Source organism: Crinia signifera, chromosome 1 (assembly GCF_055691185.1).
Source record: "Crinia signifera chromosome 1, ASM5569118v1, whole genome shotgun sequence".
NCBI classification, from domain to species: domain Eukaryota; kingdom Metazoa; phylum Chordata; class Amphibia; order Anura; family Myobatrachidae; genus Crinia; species Crinia signifera.
Window position 1 is genome coordinate 55,183,656 of NC_139217.1, and position 22,618 is coordinate 55,206,273.

At 47.9% G+C, this 22,618-nt stretch overlaps 1 protein-coding gene across 1 annotated transcript in view; it reads right to left on the reverse strand.

Annotated features, from left to right (window-relative positions):
* CC2D2A (coiled-coil and C2 domain containing 2A) overlaps positions 1–22,618 on the reverse strand; it is a 74,955-nt gene that overhangs the window by 22,672 nt on the left and 29,665 nt on the right. Inside the window, exons 17-22 of the mRNA XM_083155235.1 lie at positions 18,295–18,454; positions 7,057–7,198; positions 6,416–6,554; positions 5,735–5,938; positions 4,670–4,762; positions 3,459–3,550 (exon numbers count right to left, since the gene is read on the reverse strand). Of these exons, the coding sequence (XP_083011361.1) occupies positions 3,459–3,550; positions 4,670–4,762; positions 5,735–5,938; positions 6,416–6,554; positions 7,057–7,198; positions 18,295–18,454 (830 nt within the window). The remainder of the gene's footprint in view (positions 1–3,458; positions 3,551–4,669; positions 4,763–5,734; positions 5,939–6,415; positions 6,555–7,056; positions 7,199–18,294; positions 18,455–22,618) is intronic.

A 22,618-nucleotide genomic window follows, 5' to 3' on the forward strand; every position in this document is an offset into this window, starting at 1 on the left:
TGCAGAAATGAATTATGGATACGGGTAAATGTAACAAATCCCAATCATCCGTTATCACAAAGGGTAGAAGAATCATTTTAGTGGGATTTAAATACTATGCATACCATTATATAACATAGCTACTTGTGTTGTATAGGTAGTTTAACTTTATGGATGAAGTTTTGCTTATATTCGTGTAAAATACACAGGCAATAACCAAGAGGTGACGCTTGCTTGTACGAATATATCTTCACTTCAGAGTGGAGATAGAAATAATTTAAATATATATATCACACACGCACACGCACACGCACTATGTAGACAAACGTGATTGGACACCCCTGCACAAGAAAAATTGTGGGCTCCTGCCTGTAGCACACATGTTCGTGTAGGTAGAAAACTCTTCGGATCAGATGGATGTATTTGGGTTTGAAGAATGAGTGTACAGTAGACGAGGTCAAGCATGGAGGTGGTGGCGTTATGCTGTGTGGCTGGTTTTACAGAGAACTCGGTAACCAAGAAGGATTGACCAGCTCAGAGTCCAGATCTTAACCCTTTTGAGAACCCCTAGGACAAACTGAAGCTACGTTTGAGTTGTAGGGCATCTTGATCTTTTTCATTGTCACAGTTGGTCACTGTTCTTAAGGCAGAATGGCAAAACATACCACTCTAGGGGGGTATTCAATCCCCGCCGCTATATCCGATGGAGGAAATAGTGGCGGGTGCCTATTTAATGCTGTCTTGCCCCAACTGCAATGAAGAGGCAGATCGACAGAACGGGCCCGAATTTAAAAGCCGTCAGGCCTGTTTTGTCGATAACGGCCGTGAATTGCCATGATTATGGACTTATCTCGTCAATCCACGGCAGTTTACGTGGACACACCCCCTTTTCGCCGATCGTCAAGTGGGACATTGAATCCCGCCTGGAGATATGCCGTTGAGCAAAACGAGAACGGGCCAGGGTCACGGCTGTCGGGACACATCGGCAGTAGTGACCGGGGATTGAATACCCCCCTAGATCTTGTGGATAGGTTGCCAAAAACAGTGTCTACAGCAAATACAGCGGGTGTTGGTCCTACAAAGTACTGACCATAAAATCTTGTTCTACTTGCAGTGAGTGTCCAATCACCTTGTCTACATAGTGAATATATACATTATATGTGTGCATACACACAGAAACACACACACATTATATATATATATATATATATATATATATATATATATATATATATATATAGATACGTATACCATGCGGCACTCAGGACAACTTCCATACAGAAAATACTTGGACACACAGGTGCGTTTCAACGTTTCAATTGTATTACACAATTTTCATCAGGAAAATTGTGTAATACAATTGAAACGTTGAAACGCACCTGTGTGTCCAAGTATTTTCTGTATGGAAGTTGTCCTGAGTGCCGCATGGTATACGTATCTATCTTCCCTCTCCGTTTGGAATTGGATGTGGGGCACCGGACCAAGCTACTATTTCATCCCAGTGCCGGGTCATTCTCCTAAGTATATATATATATATATAATTATATATAGCTATTTGCAGTATGTAATACAATACACATGATGACCACTCTATTCAGGAGAAACTCTTGGTTCATTGCCAGTGCATTTACTAAGAACCAGAACGAAGACATACCCGGTGCCACTAGAACTTAATGAAAAAGGCAAGGCAGAAGAAGAGCATAATATTAATTATTACAGCACAGACATTAGTGGAAAAACAAATTATTGGCAAAACAAAGTGTACAGAAATTTCCTGCGTAATAATCCCTTTCCTGGCCTGCTGAGCAGCCATTGTGCAGCAAATCACCAATAATGTGGAGGGAAAGAACTCATAAGAAAGGAGCTACAACAGATGGATTAAAACAGGGATGGGGAACCTTTGGCCCCTCCAGCTATTGTTGCACTACACATCCCAGCATGCCCTGCAATAGTTTTAACATGGCCAAATAGCAAAACTGAAGCAGGGCATACTGGGATGTGTAGTTCAACAACAGTTGGAGGGCCGAAGGTTCCCCATCCCTGGATTAGAATCTCAACCAATATGGTGCCGCTAGCTGGCGTTAGTAAAAGACATCAAATTTCTCAGGTGTCAGTTCTACTTGTACTTTTATTAAGAAAATAAAATAATAATAATAATAATAATAATAATAATAATAATAAAGGGGAAAAAAAGAGAAATTACAAATAATGCACACTGCACCAGCCCTATCTTTTCATTAAACAGTCATTTATATTTTAGCTGCCTTTCTAGAAATCATTATCACTTTTGCAAAACTCTTGGCAAATCATGATAAGATAGAATATAAAGACCAGTTCAGAATGACATGATGCTGTCCAGCCAGTGAGTACCTGACCTTACTCCCAGAGGGCCTGCTTCTGAGTTGTAAGTAGTGTGGTCATTAATAACGGATACTGTCCAGCCAGTGAGTACCTGACCTTTCTCCCAGAGGGCCTGCTTCTGAGTTGTAAGTAGTGTGGTCATTAATAACGGATACTGTCCAGCCAGTGAGTACCTGACCTTACTCCCAGAGGGCCTGCTTCTGAGTTGTAAGTAGTGTGGTCATTAATAACGGATACTGTCCAGCCAGTGAGTACCTGACCTTACTCCCAGAGGGCCTGCTTCTGAGTTGTAAGTACTGTAGTGTGCTCATTAATAACGGATACTGTCCAGCCAGTGAGTACCTGACCTTACTCTCAGAGGGCCTGCTTCTGAGTTGTAAGTAGTGTGCTCATTAATAACGGATACTGTCCAGCCAGTGAGTACCTGACCTTACTCCCAGAGGGCCTGCTTCTGAGTTGTAAGTAGTGTGGTCATTAATAACAGATACTGTCCAGCCAGTGAGTACCTGACCTTACTCCGAGAGGGCCTGCTTCTGAGTTGTAAGTAGTGTGGTCATAAATAATGGATACTGTTTGACAGAATTGTTTGCAATTGCTGTACGCTGCATATACAGGCCATGTCTCGTACAATTTGCAAAACAAGTCTGTATTTCATATTACTTGCAACTCAGAATTAGGCCCGTAGCAGCTCATTTAACAAAGGATGGTTCTGCGCAGGTTAGAGCAATGATGGTTGTGTATTGTTGCTTTAAATAATAAAACCCAAACACTGCTTTCTCCAGCTACAGATATTGGGCCTGATTCTGGTTCACTTGCAAAAGCAAATTTTCTCTCTAATGGACAAAACCATGTGCACTGCAGGTGGGGCAGATGTAACATGTGCAGAGAGAGTTAGACTTGGGTGAGTTATTTTGTTTCTGTGCAGAGTAAATACTAGCAGCTTTATTTTTAAACTGCAATATAAATCCCACCCAAATCTAACTCTGTCTGCACATGTTACATCAGCCTCACCTGCAGTGCAGCATGGTTTTGTCCATTAGAAAGAGAATTTGCTTTTGCAAGTGAACCAGAATCAGGCTCATTATGTATACCTATGCGTATAACACACACATACATACCCAAGACTGGGGATGTCTTCTTCCACCACCAGGTCAGAGAGAATGAAGTGATGTTTTGCTATCAGGAACCGATTTATCACAGATTCCCTAATCTGTTATCAACATAAGGAGAGACAAAATGATCAGACTGTATCAAATAGTGCCCTGCTGATAACTTGGAAATGATACAAAAATCCACCTCCACTATTCTATTCTCCATTAACGCCCTAATGGATGGTAGGGTAGAAAACACCGCCCGTATTTAGAATTTTTGTTGTTGTTGAAAAAAACATGTTGACCTTTAAACTGCAGACCTATTGTGGACCTAATGTTTGTGTCGACATTCCGACCCTGTCGGCCTATTTTATGTGTCAACCTAAGACCTCTTGACCTTTAGCGGTCGTCCTAATGTATGTCGACCTAGAAACCGTAATGTGATATTTGTTTAAAATGAGCTGTTCTATGGTATGTTCTATGTTCTATGGTCATCCAGTCTTCACTTAATAGAAGAGTTTGGTTAACGGTCGCTGACTTTTTTACATTTGGCCAATACTAATATACTAGTTCAATTCAATGTCGCCCGCTATTTCTGACAGGGTAAATAGCAGCCTCCGCCTACTCCATGCAGCCATTTCCGAGGCGGATATCGACAAAAGATCCGACTTTAAAACAAGTCGGAAACGGTCGTGGATTGTCGAATTCACGTCCGTTTCTCAGCAACCCACGGCCGTTTCTCAGCAACCCACGGCCGTTTCTCAGCAACCCACGGCCGTTTCTCAGAAACCCACGGCCGTTTCTCATCAATCCACAGCCATTTTCAGCGACACGCCCACTTTTCAGCACTCGACAGGCGGACCATTGAAGTCTGCCTGTCGAGTATCCGTTGAGCAGAGCGACAACAGGCCAGGATTCCGACTGTCGGGACGTTCTGACAGTTGGAATCTCAGATTGAATACCGCCCTTAATGACGGAACCCCGGATGACAGGCTTTGGTTGAATATAGCTACAAGTAACTATATACAAATTAATTATAACAACATAGGTGTTGATGCATCAAGCACTGAAAAGAGGGACAAGTGGACCAGTGGAGAAGTTGACGATAACAACCAATTTGCAGCACGGTAGCATTTATACAGTACATACTATAAAATAATAGGTCAAAGATGTTCGATGGCTATGTGCAACTTCCTCTACTATTTCTTATGTCAGGTAAGGCAATCATTTACTCTAACCTTATGCAGGTATTTGGCAACACGAATCCTATGTGCATCTAAGTGTGTCTCTACAATGCCCACATCTTCATCCCGCATCCTCTTCTCACAATTCTACAATAGGAAACAAAGAAAACACATTGAATTCTGCAATAAGAACAGATAAAACAATAATAGTATTTATAAAACAAAAAAGGAACAGATTATTTTTCATACTATGGTCCCAAAGTTGAATGTTACATAGCTGGGCCTACAGAATTATTCTCCAAGTAGGTTATATACAGCAGGATAATAAATACGGGATTCTTTGTACTTCCCAGTAAAATCCAATCTGCAGTTCCAAAAGGGGACATTGGAGAAAGCGGAGTGGAGCCTGGCACCTTAAACATTTGAATTGATATATACTTGTACTACTGTAGTGTTACTCACTGCCGAAACCACTAGGATCAGCCGGAACTCACCACTGACCGGCTCACAGAACAGGGTACCACCGTTGGACAACAGGAAGGTTTTATCAACATTCTAAGCATATCGATATTGTGAATGTCGACATTAGGAACGGTAATAAAATATACCCAACCCATATGAACAGACAGCAATAGCAATATATACACACACCCATAAAGGGGGTTCTTCTGGTTGATTCGCAAGGCTGTGAACTCGCTGGATGGTGCCACCCATTCGCAAGGAGGACTCCACAGTAACATCCATTCGCAGGGCAGGGGGAACCTCCCACATCTTTCGATGGTCGCCGACTTTCAAGTCACGTATATATGCCTGCACGCTGGGAAGGAAATGGGCAACCAGCTGACATCCAGTGATGTCAGCTGCCCTCCCCCCAGCACCCGTGTCATGGCCTCATTAGCATGAGAATGGTCAGCGTTCTCATGGGAACGCCCATGAAGCGCTGGACGTTCCCATATGCTAAGGGGGCCGCCTGCCATCCCTCCCCCCCCCCCCCCCCCTCCCTGCTGTCCTGGGTGCGTGTACCTGGCAAACAGTCTGCAGAACAAAAACATCGGTCCACGTGCGAACGGACCAGAATCAGATCAGCAATCAGATCCGGATCTGTCCTGCACCGCTTACCGCAAACACCTTGTCTGGAATCTCTCGCTCTTTTATAGGCACCATTTTGTAGTTGCGGAACTCAGCAACCTCTTGGTTACGGAGGTGCAGGAGACGGAACCGTTTCGATTTGGCCATTTCTTCATCGGTAACAAAGTCAAACTCCCTCTGCAGCTGCCCGAGCCTAAAGAAATCCGGAACATAGGCATTCCCGCTGTCTGCGATCTAGAATGAATAAGAGGGACCGTGCTAAATGATAGATTTATATGAAAAATATATTGCCATCGTTTTTGAATTCCTGTGTACAATAAGCTCACAAATATTTTCTGAGTATATTAAAATAGTTCAAGTCTATTTATAACTCGGTCTGGTTGCACAGTGAGTATCAGATACATTTTCTTTTGCAAAAGGTAAAGCATTGGTACAGCTGGTGCAAAACTGACCAAGGGGGCAATTCAGACTCGCTCGCTGTGGGCTGAATTCGCTCCCCTGTCCGATGGTCAGGGTTTGCGCATGCTCCATTATCCGCATGTGCAAACCCCGGGAGTGACCGGTTTTGGCGAGTTTGTTCGTTCTGTGGTGGGCGGGAAGGGCCGCCATAGGGTCGATGCCCGCCCCCTTTTCGGCCATCTCCGTCCAGGATAAAAGGAAGTACAGAATTACTTTTATCCATGAACGGAGAAAAAAAAATAATTTGCTTACCTTTATGAGTTGCATGAGAGATGTATTTCGGGGATCATTAGGATCCAGCTTTGATTGTACTGCCCACTTGGCTAATTTTTTCATATCAGTCAATCCAGAAGCTCCAATAGAAGATACCGGATCTACGTTACTTAGTACCCTGTCATTGAAAGATATACAGGTTACAGGGGAGACAATGCGGAGGGCGCATTGCACAAGCAGCAGGAGTTATGTGGGTCTCATTTCCCACAATGCACTAGGAACCTTAACAACAGCATACAAATGTATTATACACGCACATGCGTAATTTCCGGTAAAACCAGAAGTGACCGCTCGGATGAATCAACACAATAATACAATGAATACAATAATAATACTGGCTATTGTAACATCCACAAGCCACCATGCGTACGGCACGCTGACTGGAACAGCACTTAGCTATAAACAGATCTTCTGTATACATCCTGGCAGAGCTTAGAATTTGCTAGATCATTTACAAGAGCCCACTGCACATTATCGCTGGGGCAAGGCCTAGCATCCATCCAGGCATTGTATGTTTTTACCTGAAGAAGATCTGATACATGTTCTAATGGTCACTATGACAACCTGTACTACACATAATAACTGCAATCCTTACTCTCATGTCGGTGACATCGGCTTACCGTTTGGCTGTGCTGTATTGTAGCGCAGGAGCCAGTGGCGCGCCGTTTTCCCCAACTGCCCAAGAAGCACAATACGCCACCTTTCCAGATGTCATCAGCGTCACCCTATTACTGCCGTCAGCTTCAAAGGACAGTGGGACATCTAGGAAAAGACGTTCAAATTAATTGTAGTGGATTTATATAGTACATAAGTTTGCATAGATCTCAATACCGTACAGATGTAATAAAGATAAAGAAGTCTAGGTGGTGATGCTAGATAGGTCTAAGGCACCCGATGCTGGATGCAGTGGGGGATAATGAGGTTACATTTGAATCCTTGTATGGCTATGTGCATGGCCCATAGAGAAGTGAGGCATCACTGGCTCCACAACCGCACACACACAAGAAGTTCACTTCACTTCTACCTATGCAACACAGCAGCTGAAGCAGACAGCAGAGAAGCCTATTAAACGGACTAAAAGGGTAAGAGGACAATGAGAGGGCAGTGAGAAATGGAGGGAGGGAGCAATGACAAAGAACTGTGTAGGGAAAAGTTATTGAGCAATAATAATCCTGAGAGCCACACACAGGGGATCAATGACAGACGTGGAGGGGGCAGTGACAGACAAGGAGGGGGCAGTGACATATGTAGAAGGGCAAGTGACAGAAAAGGAGGGGGCAGTGACAGACAAGGAGGGGGCAGTGACAGATGTAGAAGGGGAAGTGACAGACAAGGAGGGGGCAGTGACAGACAAGGAGGGGGCAGTGACAGACAAGGAGGGGGCAGTGACAGATGTAGAAAGGGAAGTGACAGACAAGGAGGGGGCAGTGACAGATGTAGAAGGGGCAGTGACAGATATGGAGAGGGCAGTGACAGACAAGAAGGGGGCAGTGACAGATGTAGAAGGGGAAGTGACAGACAAGGAGGGGGCAGTGACAGACAAGGAGGGGGCAGTGACAGATGTAGAAAGGGAAGTGACAGACAAGGAGGGGGCAGTGACTGATGTAGAAGGGGGCAGTGACAGATGTAGAAGGGGCAGTGACAAACAAGGAGGGGGCAGTGACAGACAAGGAGGGGGCAATGACAGATGTAGAAGGGGAAGTGACAGACAAGGAGGGGGCAGTGACAAACAAGGAGGGGGCAGTGACAGATGTAGAAAGGGAAGTGACAGACAAGGAGGGGGCAGTGACAGATGTAGAAGGGGCAGTGACAGATATGGAGGGGGCAGTGACAGATATGGAGAGGGCAGTGACAGACAAGGAGGGGGCAGTGACAGATATAGAAGGGGAAGTGACAGACAAGGAGGGGGCAGTGACAGACAAGGAGGGGGCAGTGACAGACAAGGAGGGGGCAGTGACAGATGTAGAAAGGGAAGTGACAGACAAGGAGGGGGCAGTGACTGATGTAGAAGGGGGCAGTGACAGATGTAGAAGGGGCAGTGACAGATATGGAGGGGGCAGTGACAGATATGGAGGGGGCAGTGACAGATGTAGAAGGGGAAGTGACAGACGAGGAGGGGGCAGTGACAGACATGGAGGGGGGAGTGACAGACAAGGAGGGGGGAGTGACAGACGAGGAGGGGGCAGTGACAGACGAGGAGAGGGGGTGACAGACGAGGAGAGGGGGTGACAGACAAGGAGGGGGCAGTGACAAACAAGGAGGGGGCAGTGACAGATGTAGAAAGGGAAGTGACAGACAAGGAGGGGGCAGTGACAGATGTAGAAGGGGCAGTGACAGATATGGAGAGGGCAGTGACAGACAAGAAGGGGGCAGTGACAGATGTAGAAGGGGAAGTGACAGACAAGGAGGGGGCAGTGACAGACAAGGAGGGGGCAGTGACAGATGTAGAAAGGGAAGTGACAGACAAGGAGGGGGCAGTGACTGATGTAGAAGGGGGCAGTGACAGATGTAGAAGGGGCAGTGACAAACAAGGAGGGGGCAGTGACAGACAAGGAGGGGGCAATGACAGATGTAGAAGGGGAAGTGACAGACAAGGAGGGGGCAGTGACAAACAAGGAGGGGGCAGTGACAGATGTAGAAAGGGAAGTGACAGACAAGGAGGGGGCAGTGACAGATGTAGAAGGGGCAGTGACAGATATGGAGGGGGCAGTGACAGATATGGAGAGGGCAGTGACAGACAAGGAGGGGGCAGTGACAGATATAGAAGGGGAAGTGACAGACAAGGAGGGGGCAGTGACAGACAAGGAGGGGGCAGTGACAGACAAGGAGGGGGCAGTGACAGATGTAGAAAGGGAAGTGACAGACAAGGAGGGGGCAGTGACTGATGTAGAAGGGGGCAGTGACAGATGTAGAAGGGGCAGTGACAGATATGGAGGGGGCAGTGACAGATATGGAGGGGGCAGTGACAGATGTAGAAGGGGAAGTGACAGACGAGGAGGGGGCAGTGACAGACATGGAGGGGGGAGTGACAGACAAGGAGGGGGGAGTGACAGACGAGGAGGGGGCAGTGACAGACGAGGAGAGGGGGTGACAGACGAGGAGAGGGGGTGACAGACGAGGAGGGGGCAGTGACAGACGTAGAAGGGGAAGTGACAGACAAGGAGGGGGCAGTGAGAGACAAGGAGGGGGCAGTGAGAGACAAGGAGGGGGCAGTGACAGACGAGGAGGGGGGGTGACAGACGAGGAGGGGGGTGTGACAGACAAGGAGGGGGCAGTGACAGACGTAGAAGGGGAAGTGACAGACAAGGAGGGGGCAGTGACAGACAAGGAGGGGGCAGTGTCAGACAAGGAGGGGGCAGTGACAGACGAGGAGGGGACAGTGACAGACGAGGAGGGGACAGTGACAGACGAGGAGGGGACAGTGACAGACGAGGAGGGGACAGTGACAGACAAGGAGGTGGCAGTGACAGGAGGTGGCAGTGACAGACGAGGAGGGGGCAGTGACAGACGAGGAGGGGGGGTGACAGACGAGGAGGGGGCAGTGACAGACGTAGAAGGGGAAGTGACAGACAAGGAGGGGGCAGTGAGAGACAAGGAGGGGGCAGTGAGAGACAAGGAGGGGGCAGTGACAGACGAGGAGGGGGGGTGACAGACGAGGAGGGGGGTGTGACAGACAAGGAGGGGGCAGTGACAGACGTAGAAGGGGGCAGTGACAGACGTAGAAGGGGAAGTGACAGACAAGGAGGGGGCAGTGACAGACAAGGAGGGGGCAGTGTCAGACAAGGAGGGGGCAGTGACAGACGAGGAGGGGACAGTGACAGACGAGGAGGGGACAGTGACAGACGAGGAGGGGACAGTGACAGACGAGGAGGGGACAGTGACAGACGAGGAGGGGACAGTGACAGACGAGGAGGGGACAGTGACAGACAAGGAGGTGGCAGTGACAGGAGGTGGCAGTGACAGACGAAGAGGGGGCAGTGACAGAACACTTGCACGTTTAATTACTATCATCAATGGAGCAAAAAAAGTGGACAGGCTCCTGCACCTTGCTAACCCACCCTTCACTTCAGGATAACTTTATATCTCTGGATGGTGACCTTTATATGCCTCTGTGACCTTTCTATGCCTCTGTGATATGCCTCTTTGGATTGTAATCTTCTTTTTGACGTCAATAAAAACAGTTTTGGGACAAAAAAAAAAACAACTACTGATCCCGTAGCTGAAGGTGCCAGGGATACTACAGCATACAGGGCCACATCAGCCCTTATAATCAAGTTTCAACACACGCATGTTGAATCGCGCCTTCTCACACCCGGTGGGATGCAGCAGAGGAACCTATTGCTCTGTGAGTATGTGGGTCAGTATGACGAGGAGGGGACAGTGACAGACGAGGAGGGGACAGTGACAGACGAGGAGGGGACAGTGACAGACGAGGAGGGGACAGTGACAGACAAGGAGGTGGCAGTGACAGGAGGTGGCAGTGACAGACGAGGAGGGGGCAGTGACAGACGAGGAGGGGGGGTGACAGACGAGGAGGGGGCAGTGACAGACGTAGAAGGGGAAGTGACAGACAAGGAGGGGGCAGTGAGAGACAAGGAGGGGGCAGTGAGAGACAAGGAGGGGGCAGTGACAGACGAGGAGGGGGGGTGACAGACGAGGAGGGGGGTGTGACAGACAAGGAGGGGGCAGTGACAGACGTAGAAGGGGGCAGTGACAGACGTAGAAGGGGAAGTGACAGACAAGGAGGGGGCAGTGACAGACAAGGAGGGGGCAGTGTCAGACAAGGAGGGGGCAGTGACAGACGAGGAGGGGACAGTGACAGACGAGGAGGGGACAGTGACAGACAAGGAGGGGGCAGTGTCAGACAAGGAGGGGGCAGTGACAGACGAGGAGGGGACAGTGACAGACGAGGAGGGGACAGTGACAGACGAGGAGGGGACAGTGACAGACGAGGAGGGGACAGTGACAGACGAGGAGGGGACAGTGACAGACGAGGAGGGGACAGTGACAGACAAGGAGGTGGCAGTGACAGGAGGTGGCAGTGACAGACGAAGAGGGGGCAGTGACAGAACACTTGCACGTTTAATTACTATCATCAATGGAGCAAAAAAAGTGGACAGGCTCCTGCACCTTGCTAACCCACCCTTCACTTCAGGATAACTTTATATCTCTGGATGGTGACCTTTATATGCCTCTGTGACCTTTCTATGCCTCTGTGATATGCCTCTTTGGATTGTAATCTTCTTTTTGACGTCAATAAAAACAGTTTTGGGACAAAAAAAAAAACAACTACTGATCCCGTAGCTGAAGGTGCCAGGGATACTACAGCATACAGGGCCACATCAGCCCTTATAATCAAGTTTCAACACACGCATGTTGAATCGCGCCTTCTCACACCCGGTGGGATGCAGCAGAGGAACCTATTGCTCTGTGAGTATGTGGGTCAGTATGAAAAGAATGAAAAGTTCTGGGAGAGGAGATAAATATGGTCTACGCTGAGACATTCTCATAGCCGAACCTAGTCTGCAAAACCTGGGAATATTATTTTTTTATTTCTAAATGTGACCGCCTTATCTGACACCTAAGTGGCGTACAGGGGTGTGCTTACAGTGAGGCAATCTCAGTCAGCTACTTCACACAGCAGAATTTGAGGCCAATATATATACCAATGATCATGGTAATAAAAAACAAAATCTAAAATTTGTGATTTATACCGTGCTGGTAAATCTGATAGTGATTAGCATTACATTCATTTGTGTTATGGTGAACCCATAATTACTTTGAGAAGAGTGAGGCACCATTTAATGAGCGATATTCTTTTTAGCATTGGTACAACTTCTTCTCCAACCAATCAGCTCTCAACTGTCATTTTTTAAATACGTTGGTCATAATTACATAAATATACCTATATAGAACTTTGGGGCAGTTTTAACACTGAGTGATATCTTGTTATCGCTCAACACAAATGAAAAATGATGATCCATCAATCAGCGATTGTCATGTGTTTGAAAAATGACAATTGGGAGCTGATTGGTTGGAGCACAATTTAAGATTAGTAATGGGTGATAACTAGAATAAAGGGATTTTTGTAAGAACTTACCGTTCGAATCCCTTTCTCTGATATGGTCCTGGTGACACAGCTCAACACTGGGATGTAGGAGGGTCCGAAGGAGCCAGGCACCTATCCTAAAGCTTTAGAGGGTAGGCTCCTCCCCTACTGCATCCCGGACTCTTCAATTCAATCTTTCAAAGCCACTGGAATACATTAACTCAGTACAAACGCCTGCACATATTATATGCACATTTTATAACAGTAACTGTTAACTTTTAACCATTTTAACATGAACATCATGAAACTTCTGGCATACTTACTGAGCGTAAGGGAGGGATCGCTGTGTCACCAGGACCATATCAGAGAAAGGGATTCGAACGGTAAGTTCTTACAAAAATCCCTTTTTCTCTTTCAATGGTCCTGGTGACACAGCTCAACACTGGGACGTTCCAGAGCCGGTCCTTTGGGTGGGTACGCTCAGGTCTGCAGCTCTCAGCACTGCTCGCCCGAATGATGCGTCCTCCGACGCGAACTCGTGGAATCTATAGAATTTGGCAAAGGTATGAACAGATGACCAAGTGGCAGCCCTGCAAACCTGCTCAGCTGTGGCCCCATGTCGAACCGCCCAAGAGGTGGCAACTGACCTGGTGGTATGCGCATTTATTCTGGCCGGTACAGGCCTACCCACTTTGGTGTATGCAAATGCTATCACAGATCGCAACCACCTAGCAATAGTCTGCTTAGATGCAGGCCAACCAATTTTGTGTACGTCATACAGTACCAATAAAGTATCAGTCTTTCTGACACTCTTTACTCTGTCCACATAGATGCGTAAAGCACGCACAACATCCAAACTCTTCAACTTGTCCCTTTTCTTAGAACCCTCAGGGGGTTGAAACACAGGTAGAACTATCTCCTGATTTAAATGGAAGGCAGAAACTACCTTCGGTAAAAACTGAGGCACTGTTCTCAGAACTGCCCTGTCATCATGAAAAATTAGGAAGGGAGATTTGCATGACAAAGCTCCCAACTCTGACACCCTTTTAGCAGATGCCACTGCCAACAAGAACACTAGCTTCCATGTGAGAAACTTAAAATCCGCCGACCTTAAGGGCTCAAAGGGTGCCTTCTGAAGGCATTCCAAAACCAGTGACAGATCCCAAGGCGCTACTGGTTGCTTGTATGGAGGTTTCAACCTGGATACCCCTTGTAAAAAGGTTTGAATTTCCGGCAAAATGGCTATCCTTTTCTGGAAATAGATGGACAAGGCCGAAATCTGCACCTTCAATGACTGAAGGCTTAGGCCCGATGAAAAACCATCTTGTAAGAATTCCATCATTCTTGATAGCTTAAAATGAGATGTGTGAGCCTTTCTTCTCTCACACCATCGAATGTAAGTCTTCCAGACTCTATAATAATTTGCCGAAGATACAGCTTTTCTGGCTTTTATCATAGTCTGTACTACTGCCTCAGAAAACCCTTTCCTTTTCAAAATGGCGGTTTCAATAGCCAGGCCGTCAAAATCAATCGATCGGAATCCAGGTGATTGAATGGGCCCTGTCTTAGAAGGTCTGGCCTCAGAGGTAGACGCCATGAGTCCACAGACAACCTCTGAAGCCTTGAGTACCAAGACCTCCTTGGCCAATCTGGGGCCACTAAGATCACCGGAACCTTCTGCCCCTGTATTTTCTTCAAAAGTCTCGCTAACATTGGTACTGGTGGGAATGCATAGAGGAGATCTCCCTGCCAGTGAAAAGTCATGGCATCCACTGCCTCCGCTAGTGGATCCCTCGTTCTGGCATAGAACCTGGGCACCTGATGGTTGAACCTGGATGCCATCAGGTCCACATCCGGAGTTCCCCACATCAAAGTGATCTGGTGAAACACCTGAGGGTGTAAGCTCCATTCCCCTTCCTTGAGCTCCTCCCTGCTCAGGAAGTCGGCTTCTATATTCTCTACTCCTGGAATGAATATAGCCGATACAGCTGGAACATTCTGTTCCGCCCATAGGAAGATTCTGGACACCTCCCACATGGCTAATTTGCTGCGTGTACCTCCCTGGTGATTCAGATACGCCACAGCTGTGGCATTGTCGGTCTGAATCCTCAAAGGGAGGTTCAGTAACCTGTCTCCCGCCAAGGAAATCACTTTACAGACAGCTTTCAGCTCCAAGATGTTGATTGGCAACACTGATTCCTCCGCCGTTCACAGGCCCTGCAGCCTGAGATCCAGGACTACTGCCCCCCAGCCCCTGAGGCTGGCGTCGGTAGTTACTACCAACCAGTCCCAGGTCTGTAATGACCGACCCCACTGAAGGGAATCTACTTCTGTCCACCATTTCAAGGAGTCTCGAGTGTCCGAAGACAGCACTATCATCTCCGACTTCATGGTCAGAGTGTTTCCTGACCAGGCTGACAAAATGTTCCATTGGAACACCCGAGAGTGGAACCTGGCAAATTGAAGCGTCTCGAATGACGCCACCATTTTCCCCAGGAGCTTGAGGCACCTCCATACTGAAATGCTCCGAGCTCTGAGAATCTCCTGGACTAAGGTGACCAGATCCCTGGCCTTTACCTCCGGGAGAAATACCCGATGGAGATGGGTATCCAGTATGACTCCCAAGAATTGGAGCCTCTGTGATGGTACCAACTGAGATTTTTGTAAATTTAAAATCCAGCCGTGATCCTGCAAAAAACTGATGGCCTCTGCCAAGTGACTCTGAAGCATGGCTGCTGACTCTGCTTTGAACAGGAGATCGTCCAAATAGGGTATTACTGTGATTCCCCTGAGCCTCAGCACCGCCGCCATCACTGACATTATCTTTGTGAATACCCTTGGCGCGGTTGCTAGCCCAAAGGGTAACGCCCGGAATTGTAAATGCAGGTCTCCTATAGCAAACCTCAACAAGGTCTGATGCTCCGGGTGTATAGGGACGTGCAGATATGCGTCCCGGACATCCATGGACGCCAAAAATTCTCCCTGGTCCAGACTCAAGAGTACTGACCGTAGGGACTCCATTTTGAAATGGTCTACCCATAAGTGAACATTTAGGGTCTTCAAATTTAGTATTGGTCTGAAGGACCCGTCTGGTTTGGGCACCAGAAACAGAGTGGAGTAAAAGCCTTTCTTCCACTCTGCCCTGGGAACCGGGGTAACCACCCCTTTCTCCAAAAGGGAGTGAGCTGCTCTCACAAGAGCTGTACGCAGCAGCGCCTCCTTTGGTAAGGATGTGGGGATGAACCTTTTCGGAGGTGGACCTCTGAAAGGGATTTTGTAGCCCTGGGTTATAATATCTAACACCCAGGCATCCTGGTCTAGAGAAGCCCATGCGTCCCTGAAGTGTGTGAGATGCCCCCCCACCTTTATCACTGTCGGGCAAAACCCCTGACAGTCATGTGGAGGGTTTGTCCTCTCCTTTGGAGGCAGGCTTCTTGTTAAAGGAACCAAACTTGGATTTTTGTGTCTTGCCCCTAGAGGACTGAAACTTTCCCCTGAAAGACTGTCCTCGAAAGGACGCACCACCTCTAGGGGAGGGCCGAAAGGACGGCCTAAAAGCAGAAAATCTGGATGTCTGCTTAGCCAAGGGGGCCTGCAGAAATGTACTTTTGCCGCCCGTGGCCTGTTTAATAATTTCCTCTAGTTCAGTTCCAAATAGTAACTTCCCCTTGAAAGCTAAAGTTTCTAGGGCCTTTTTGGACTCATTGTCCGCTTCCCAGGCCTTAAGCCAAAGCACTCTCCTGGCATTAATAGAGACTGTGGACACTCTGGTCGCCATTTTAAGAGCTTCCTCCTCTGCTTCCACCACATACTCTGCAGCTGCCTTAATTTTCTCTGCCAGCAGCAATGCACCAGGGTCAGCCTGCAGCATGGTGCATAATTCACCAGCCCACTCAATCATGGCCTTAGAGACCCAGGCTAAAGCAATAAGGGGGCGTAGGGTGAATCCCACCCCTTCAAAAATAGCCTTGAGGTTACCCTCCAGCTTTTTATCCACAGAATCTTTAAAAGCTGCACCGCCCTGTACTGGCAATACAGTAGTTTTGGACAAACGTGCCACTGAAGCATCCACAACTGGGACCTTTTCCCAGAGCTCCGCATGAGACTCTGGCATGGGGTACAGACTAAGGAATCTCTTAGGCATCTGTAGCCTCTTATCAGGAGTTTTCCAAGCCCCTTCCAACAATTCCTGTAACCCCTCATCTGAAAGAAAAGTAACAGCCTCCTTCCGCTGTCGCTTAAAAACACCTTTAACAGGAGTCTTATCCTCCACAGACAGTTTTAAAGCCTGTTTCACAGCTACAATAAGATCCTCTATACCAGCAGAAGAGGTCTCTTCAAAATCATCACCCTGATCCCAGGGGATGTCAGTATACGCTCCCTCCTCCTCATCTGCCAAAGTAGGCATAGCATAAGACCTTTTAGGGGTCCCTGCAACATCAACATCCATTTTGTCTAGTATTTCACTAAACCTGTTGATCCCCTTAGCAGTATCCTGCATCACCTGAATAAGAGCAGGATCTGCCTGGGTAAAAGGCAAGGAGCCAGAAGACTGCTGAGATGATGGCATAGGTCTCTGTGATTCTACCAACACATCACTCTGCCTGTCCAAAAGCTGCACCAAAGCGTTCACAGACCTGCCTAGGGCACTGGCCCACGCGGGTTCAATCTGCTCTGCCCTATGGGGTTCACTCCCCATGGGTCTCACAGCAGCGCAAGTAATACATAAGCCCCCCTTGGCCATCTGCTCAGGGACAAATTTCTGTGTGCATACATTGCACGCGCTCAGGGCAATAAGGGCTCTCTCCCCCAAAACCACAGCCTGATGCTCAGACATGATGCAAGTGAAAATATATATATATATACAGTGCAAACAATGTACCAGCGTTTATACAGAGTCAATGCACCCAGTCACTTAGCTGTCTGTTGGTTTCAGATGCGGGCAAACGATGCCCAGGAAATCCAAATCACTCTGCCAGGATCAGTAAGCCAGCTCAGCTCCGCTGCAAGCGTTCTGAAAGGCGCCAAACACAGAGTGAGGGAAGAGACCAAAAGTCCCTGCTGCTGCGGGGTCCGTGACTTTTGGCGCCAACCACCCCCAGTCAGCCGCTCCCTAGGTAGGATTTCCTAGTTCCAGTATCTCCCCCTCGACTGGGGACCACTTGGAACATGCCTGTCACAACGCTGCTGTCCTCTCATATAGGAGCTCAGCGTGTAAGCTCCGCATAAAATGGCCGCCGCCATCACGGAGCGCCTGTCCCCCATGATCCCCACCTAAACGTGGAGCCGGTTTCAGGGTACTCCGGAGCCCAGGCAGCTTCTTAATAGAAGCTGTAAGCGCCGCACAGGGAGGCCAGACAGCGTCTCCCCTGTGCACAGTGAGCTGACAGGACGCGATTCTGTCAGCTCCTGCTGCGCTAGCAGTGTGAGGATTCACTATGAGAATCCTCACACTTTGCCTACCTAGCTAGGGTGAAAGTTAATAAAACAATAAAATTCCCTAACTACTCTAATTCTTCGGCTGCTCCTGCAGCCCTTTAGAATAGCACCCACTCCAGTGGGCACCTAACACGAACTGAAGAGTCCGGGATGCAGTAGGGGAGGAGCCTACCCTCTAAAGCTTTAGGATAGGTGCCTGGCTCCTTCGGACCCTCCTACATCCCAGTGTTGAGCTGTGTCACCAGGACCATTGAAAGAGAAATTATTCATTATTAAATTGCCCCTTAATCACATTTTGTTAAATGTATTATATTACTATACCCTACATTAATAGAAAAACAGTTTGGTTTCCCATAATGTGTATACATACCACTGCCAACGCCTTCATGATCGTACATCACACGCTGGTTGCTGCTAAACTCAATTTCCTCTATTGGGGCTCGTCCAGTCAGCAAGTGTGTTTCAGGGATAGGGATGAACACCTCTGCCAGCAGGTTAGTGAGGTAATGTCCCCCTCGTGTCTCATAAATCTGGAGTGAGGAAGCAAGGAGATTATGTGGCTGACTGCTAGCAATGCACTACACTAACTTCTCTATCAGCCCACTGGATACACTGGACCTTTGGGCATATGGGTGTATCTGTGTGTGGTCCTTAGTACCTGTATGCTCTCAGGCCGGCTACATGGAGAGGAGGTTTAAGTGTGTGTGGTCCTTAGTACCTGTAGCTGTATGCTCTCAGGTAGGCATCATGGAGATGTGGAGAAGTGTGTGTACTGTGTGTGTGTGTGTGTGTGCGTGGTACTTAGTACCTGTAGCTGTATGCTCTCAGGCTGGCTACATGGAGAGGAGGTTTAAGTGTGTGTACTGTGTGTGTGGTACTTAGTACCTGTATGCTCTCAGGCCGGCTACATGGAGAGGAGGTTTAAGTGTGTGTACTGTGTGTGTGGTCCTTAGTACCTGTAGCTGTATGCTCTCAGGTAGGCAACATGGAGATGGGGAGAAGTGTGTGTACTGTGTGTGTGTGTGTGGTCCTTAGTACCTGTAGCTGTATGCTCTCAGGCTGGCTACATGGAGAGGAGGTTTAAGTGTGTGTACTGTGTGTGTGTGCGTGGTACTTAGTACCTGTAGCTGTATGCTCTCAGGCTGGCTACATGGAGAGGAGGTTTAAGTGTGTGTACTGTGTGTGTGGTACTTAGTACCTGTATGCTCTCAGGCCGGCTACATGGAGAGGAGGTTTAAGTGTGTGTACTGTGTGTGTGGTCCTTAGTACCTGTAGCTGTATGCTCTAAGGTAGGCATCATGGAGATGTGGAGAAGTGTGTGTGCTGTGTGTGTGTGTGTGGTACTTAGTACCTGTAGCTGTATGCTCTCAGGCCGGCTACATGGAGATGTGGAGAAGTGTGTGTTACATGGAGATGGGGAGTAAGTGTGTGTGCTGTGTGTGTGTGTTCCTTAGCCCCTGTAGCTATATGCGCTCAGGCCAGTTACATGGAGATGAGGTGTAAGTGTGTGTACTGTGTGTGTGTGTGTGTGTGTGTGTGTGTGTGTGTGTGGTCCTTAGTACCTGTAGCTGTATGCTCTAAGGTAGGCATCATGGAGATGGGGAGAAGTGTGTGTACTGTGTGTGTGTGTGTGTTACTTAGTACATGTAGCTGTATGCTCTCAGGTAGGCAACATGGAGATGGGGAGAACTGTGTGTTACATGGAGATGGGGAGTAAGTGTGTGTTACATGGAGATGGGGAGTAAGTGTGTGTACTGTGTGTGTGGCCCTTCGTACCTGTAGCTGTATGCTCCCAGGCCAGCTACATGGAGATGGGGAGTAAGTGTGTGTTACATGGAGATGGGGAGTAAGTGTGTGTTACATGGAGATGGGGAGTAAGTGTGTGTTACATGGAGATGGGGCGTAAGTGTGTGTTACATGGAGATGGGGAGTAAGTGTGTGTTACATGGAGATGGGGAGTAAGTGTGTGTTACATGGAGATGGGGAGTAAGTGTGTGTTACATGGAGATGGGGAGTAAGTGTGTGTTACATGGAGATGGGGAGTAAGTGTGTGTTACATGGAGATGGGGAGTAAGTGTGTGTTACATGGAGATGGGGAGTAAGTGTGTGTTACATGGAGATGGGGAGTAAGTGTGTTCTGTGTGTGTGTGGCCCTTCGTACCTGTAGCTGTATGCTCCCAGGCCAGCTACATGGAGATGGGGAGTAAGTGTGCGTACTGTGTGTGTGTTACATGGAGATGGGGAGTAAGTGTGTGTACTGTGTGTGTGGCCCTTCGTACCTGTAGCTGTATGCTCCCAGGCCAGCTACATGGAGATGGGGAGTAAGTGTGTGTTACATGGAGATGGGGAGTAAGTGTGTGTTACATGGAGATGGGGAGTAAGTGTTTGTTACATGGAGATGGGGAGTAAGTGTGTGTTACATGGAGATGGGGCGTAAGTGTGTGTTACATGGAGATGGGGAGAAGTGTGTGTACTGTGTGTGTGGCCCTTCGTACCTGTAGCTGTATGCTCCCAGGCCAGCTACGTGGAGATGGGGAGTAAGTGTGTGTTACATGGAGATGGGGCGTAAGTGTGTGTTACATGGAGATGGGGAGTAAGTGTGTGTTACATGGAGATGGGGAGTAAGTGTGTGTTACATGGAGATGGGGAGTAAGTGTGTGTTACATGGAGATGGGGAGTAAGTGTGTGTTACATGGAGATGGGGCATAAGTGTGTGTTACATGGAGATGGGGAGAAGTGTGTGTACTGTGTGTGTGTGTGGTCCTTATTACCTGTAGCTGTATGCTCCCAGGCCAGCTACATGGAGATGGGGAATAAGTGTGTGTACTGTGTGTACTGTGTGTGTGTGGTCCTTAGTACCTGTAGCTGTATGCTCCCAGGCCAGCTACATGGAGATGGGGAATAAGTGTTAGTGTGCTGTGTATCGTTCTTATTACCTGTAGCTGTATGCTCCCAGGCCAGCTACATGGAGATGGGGAATAAGTGTTAGTGCACGGTGTATCGTTCTTATTACCTGTAGCTGTATGCTCTCAGGCCAGCTACATGGAGACGGGGAGTAAGTGTGTGTACTGTGTATCGTTCTTATTACCTGTAGCTGTATGCTCTCAGGCCAGCTACATGGAGACGGGGAGTAAGTGTGTGTACTGTGTATCGTTCTTATTACCTGTAGCTGTATGCTCTCAGGCCAGCTACATGGAGACGGGGAGTAAGTGTGTGTACTGTGTATCGTTCTTATTACCTGTAGCTGTATGCTCTCAGGCCAGCTACATGGAGATGGGGAATAAGTGTTAGTGTGCTGTGTATCGTTCTTATTACCTGTAGCTGTATGCTCTCAGGCCAGCTACATGGAGATTGGGAATAAGTGTTAGTGTGCTGTGTATCGTTCTTATTACCTGTAGCTGTATGCTCCCAGGCCAGCTACATGGAGATGGGGAATAAGTGTTAGTGTGCTGTGTATCGTTCTTATTACCTGTAGCTGTATGCTCTCAGGCCAGCTACATGGAGATGGGGAATAAGTGTTAGTGTGCTGTGTATCGTTCTTATTACCTGTAGCTGTATGCTCCCAGGCCAGCTACATGGAGATGGGGAATAAGTGTTAGTGTGCTGTGTATCGTTCTTATTACCTGTAGCTGTATGCTCTCAGGCCAGCTACATGGAGATGGGGAATAAGTGTTAGTGTGCTGTGTATCGTTCTTATTACCTGTAGCTGTATGCTCCCAGGCCAGCTACATGGAGATTGGGAATAAGTGTTAGTGTGCTGTGTATCGTTCTTATTACCTGTAGCTGTATGCTCCCAGGCCAGCTACATGGAGATGGGGAATAAGTGTTAGTGTGCTGTGTATCGTTCTTATTACCTGTAGCTGTATGCTCTCAGGCCAGCTACATGGAGATGGGGAATAAGTGTTAGTGTGCTGTGTATCGTTCTTATTACCTGTAGCTGTATGCTCCCAGGCCAGCTACATGGAGATGGGGAATAAGTGTTAGTGTGCTGTGTATCGTTCTTATTACCTGTAGCTGTATGCTCCCAGGCCAGCTACATGGAGATGGGGAATAAGTGTTAGTGTGCTGTGTATCGTTCTTATTACCTGTAGCTGTATGCTCCCAGGCCAGCTACATGGAGATGGGGAATAAGTGTTAGTGTGCTGTGTATCGTTCTTATTACCTGTAGCTGTATGCTCCCAGGCCAGCTACATGGAGATGGGGAATAAGTGTTAGTGTGCTGTGTATCGTTCTTATTACCTGTAGCTGTATGCTCCCAGGCCAGCTACATGGAGATTGGGAATAAGTGTTAGTGTGCTGTGTATCGTTCTTATTACCTGTAGCTGTATGCTCTCAGGCCAGCTACATGGAGATGGGGAATAAGTGTTAGCGTACTGTGTATCGTTCTTATTACCTGTAGCTGTATGCTCCCAGGCCAGCTACATGGAGATGGGGAATAAGTGTTAGTGTGCTGTGTATCGTTCTTATTACCTGTAGCTGTATGCTCTCAGGCCAGCTACATGGAGATGGGGAATAAGTGTTAGTGTGCTGTGTATCGTTCTTATTACCTGTAGCTGTATGCTCTCAGGCCAGCTACATGGAGATGGGGAATAAGTGTTAGTGTGCTGTGTATCGTTCTTATTACCTGTAGCTGTATGCTCCCAGGCCAGCTACATGGAGATGGGGAATAAGTGTTAGTGTGCTGTGTATCGTTC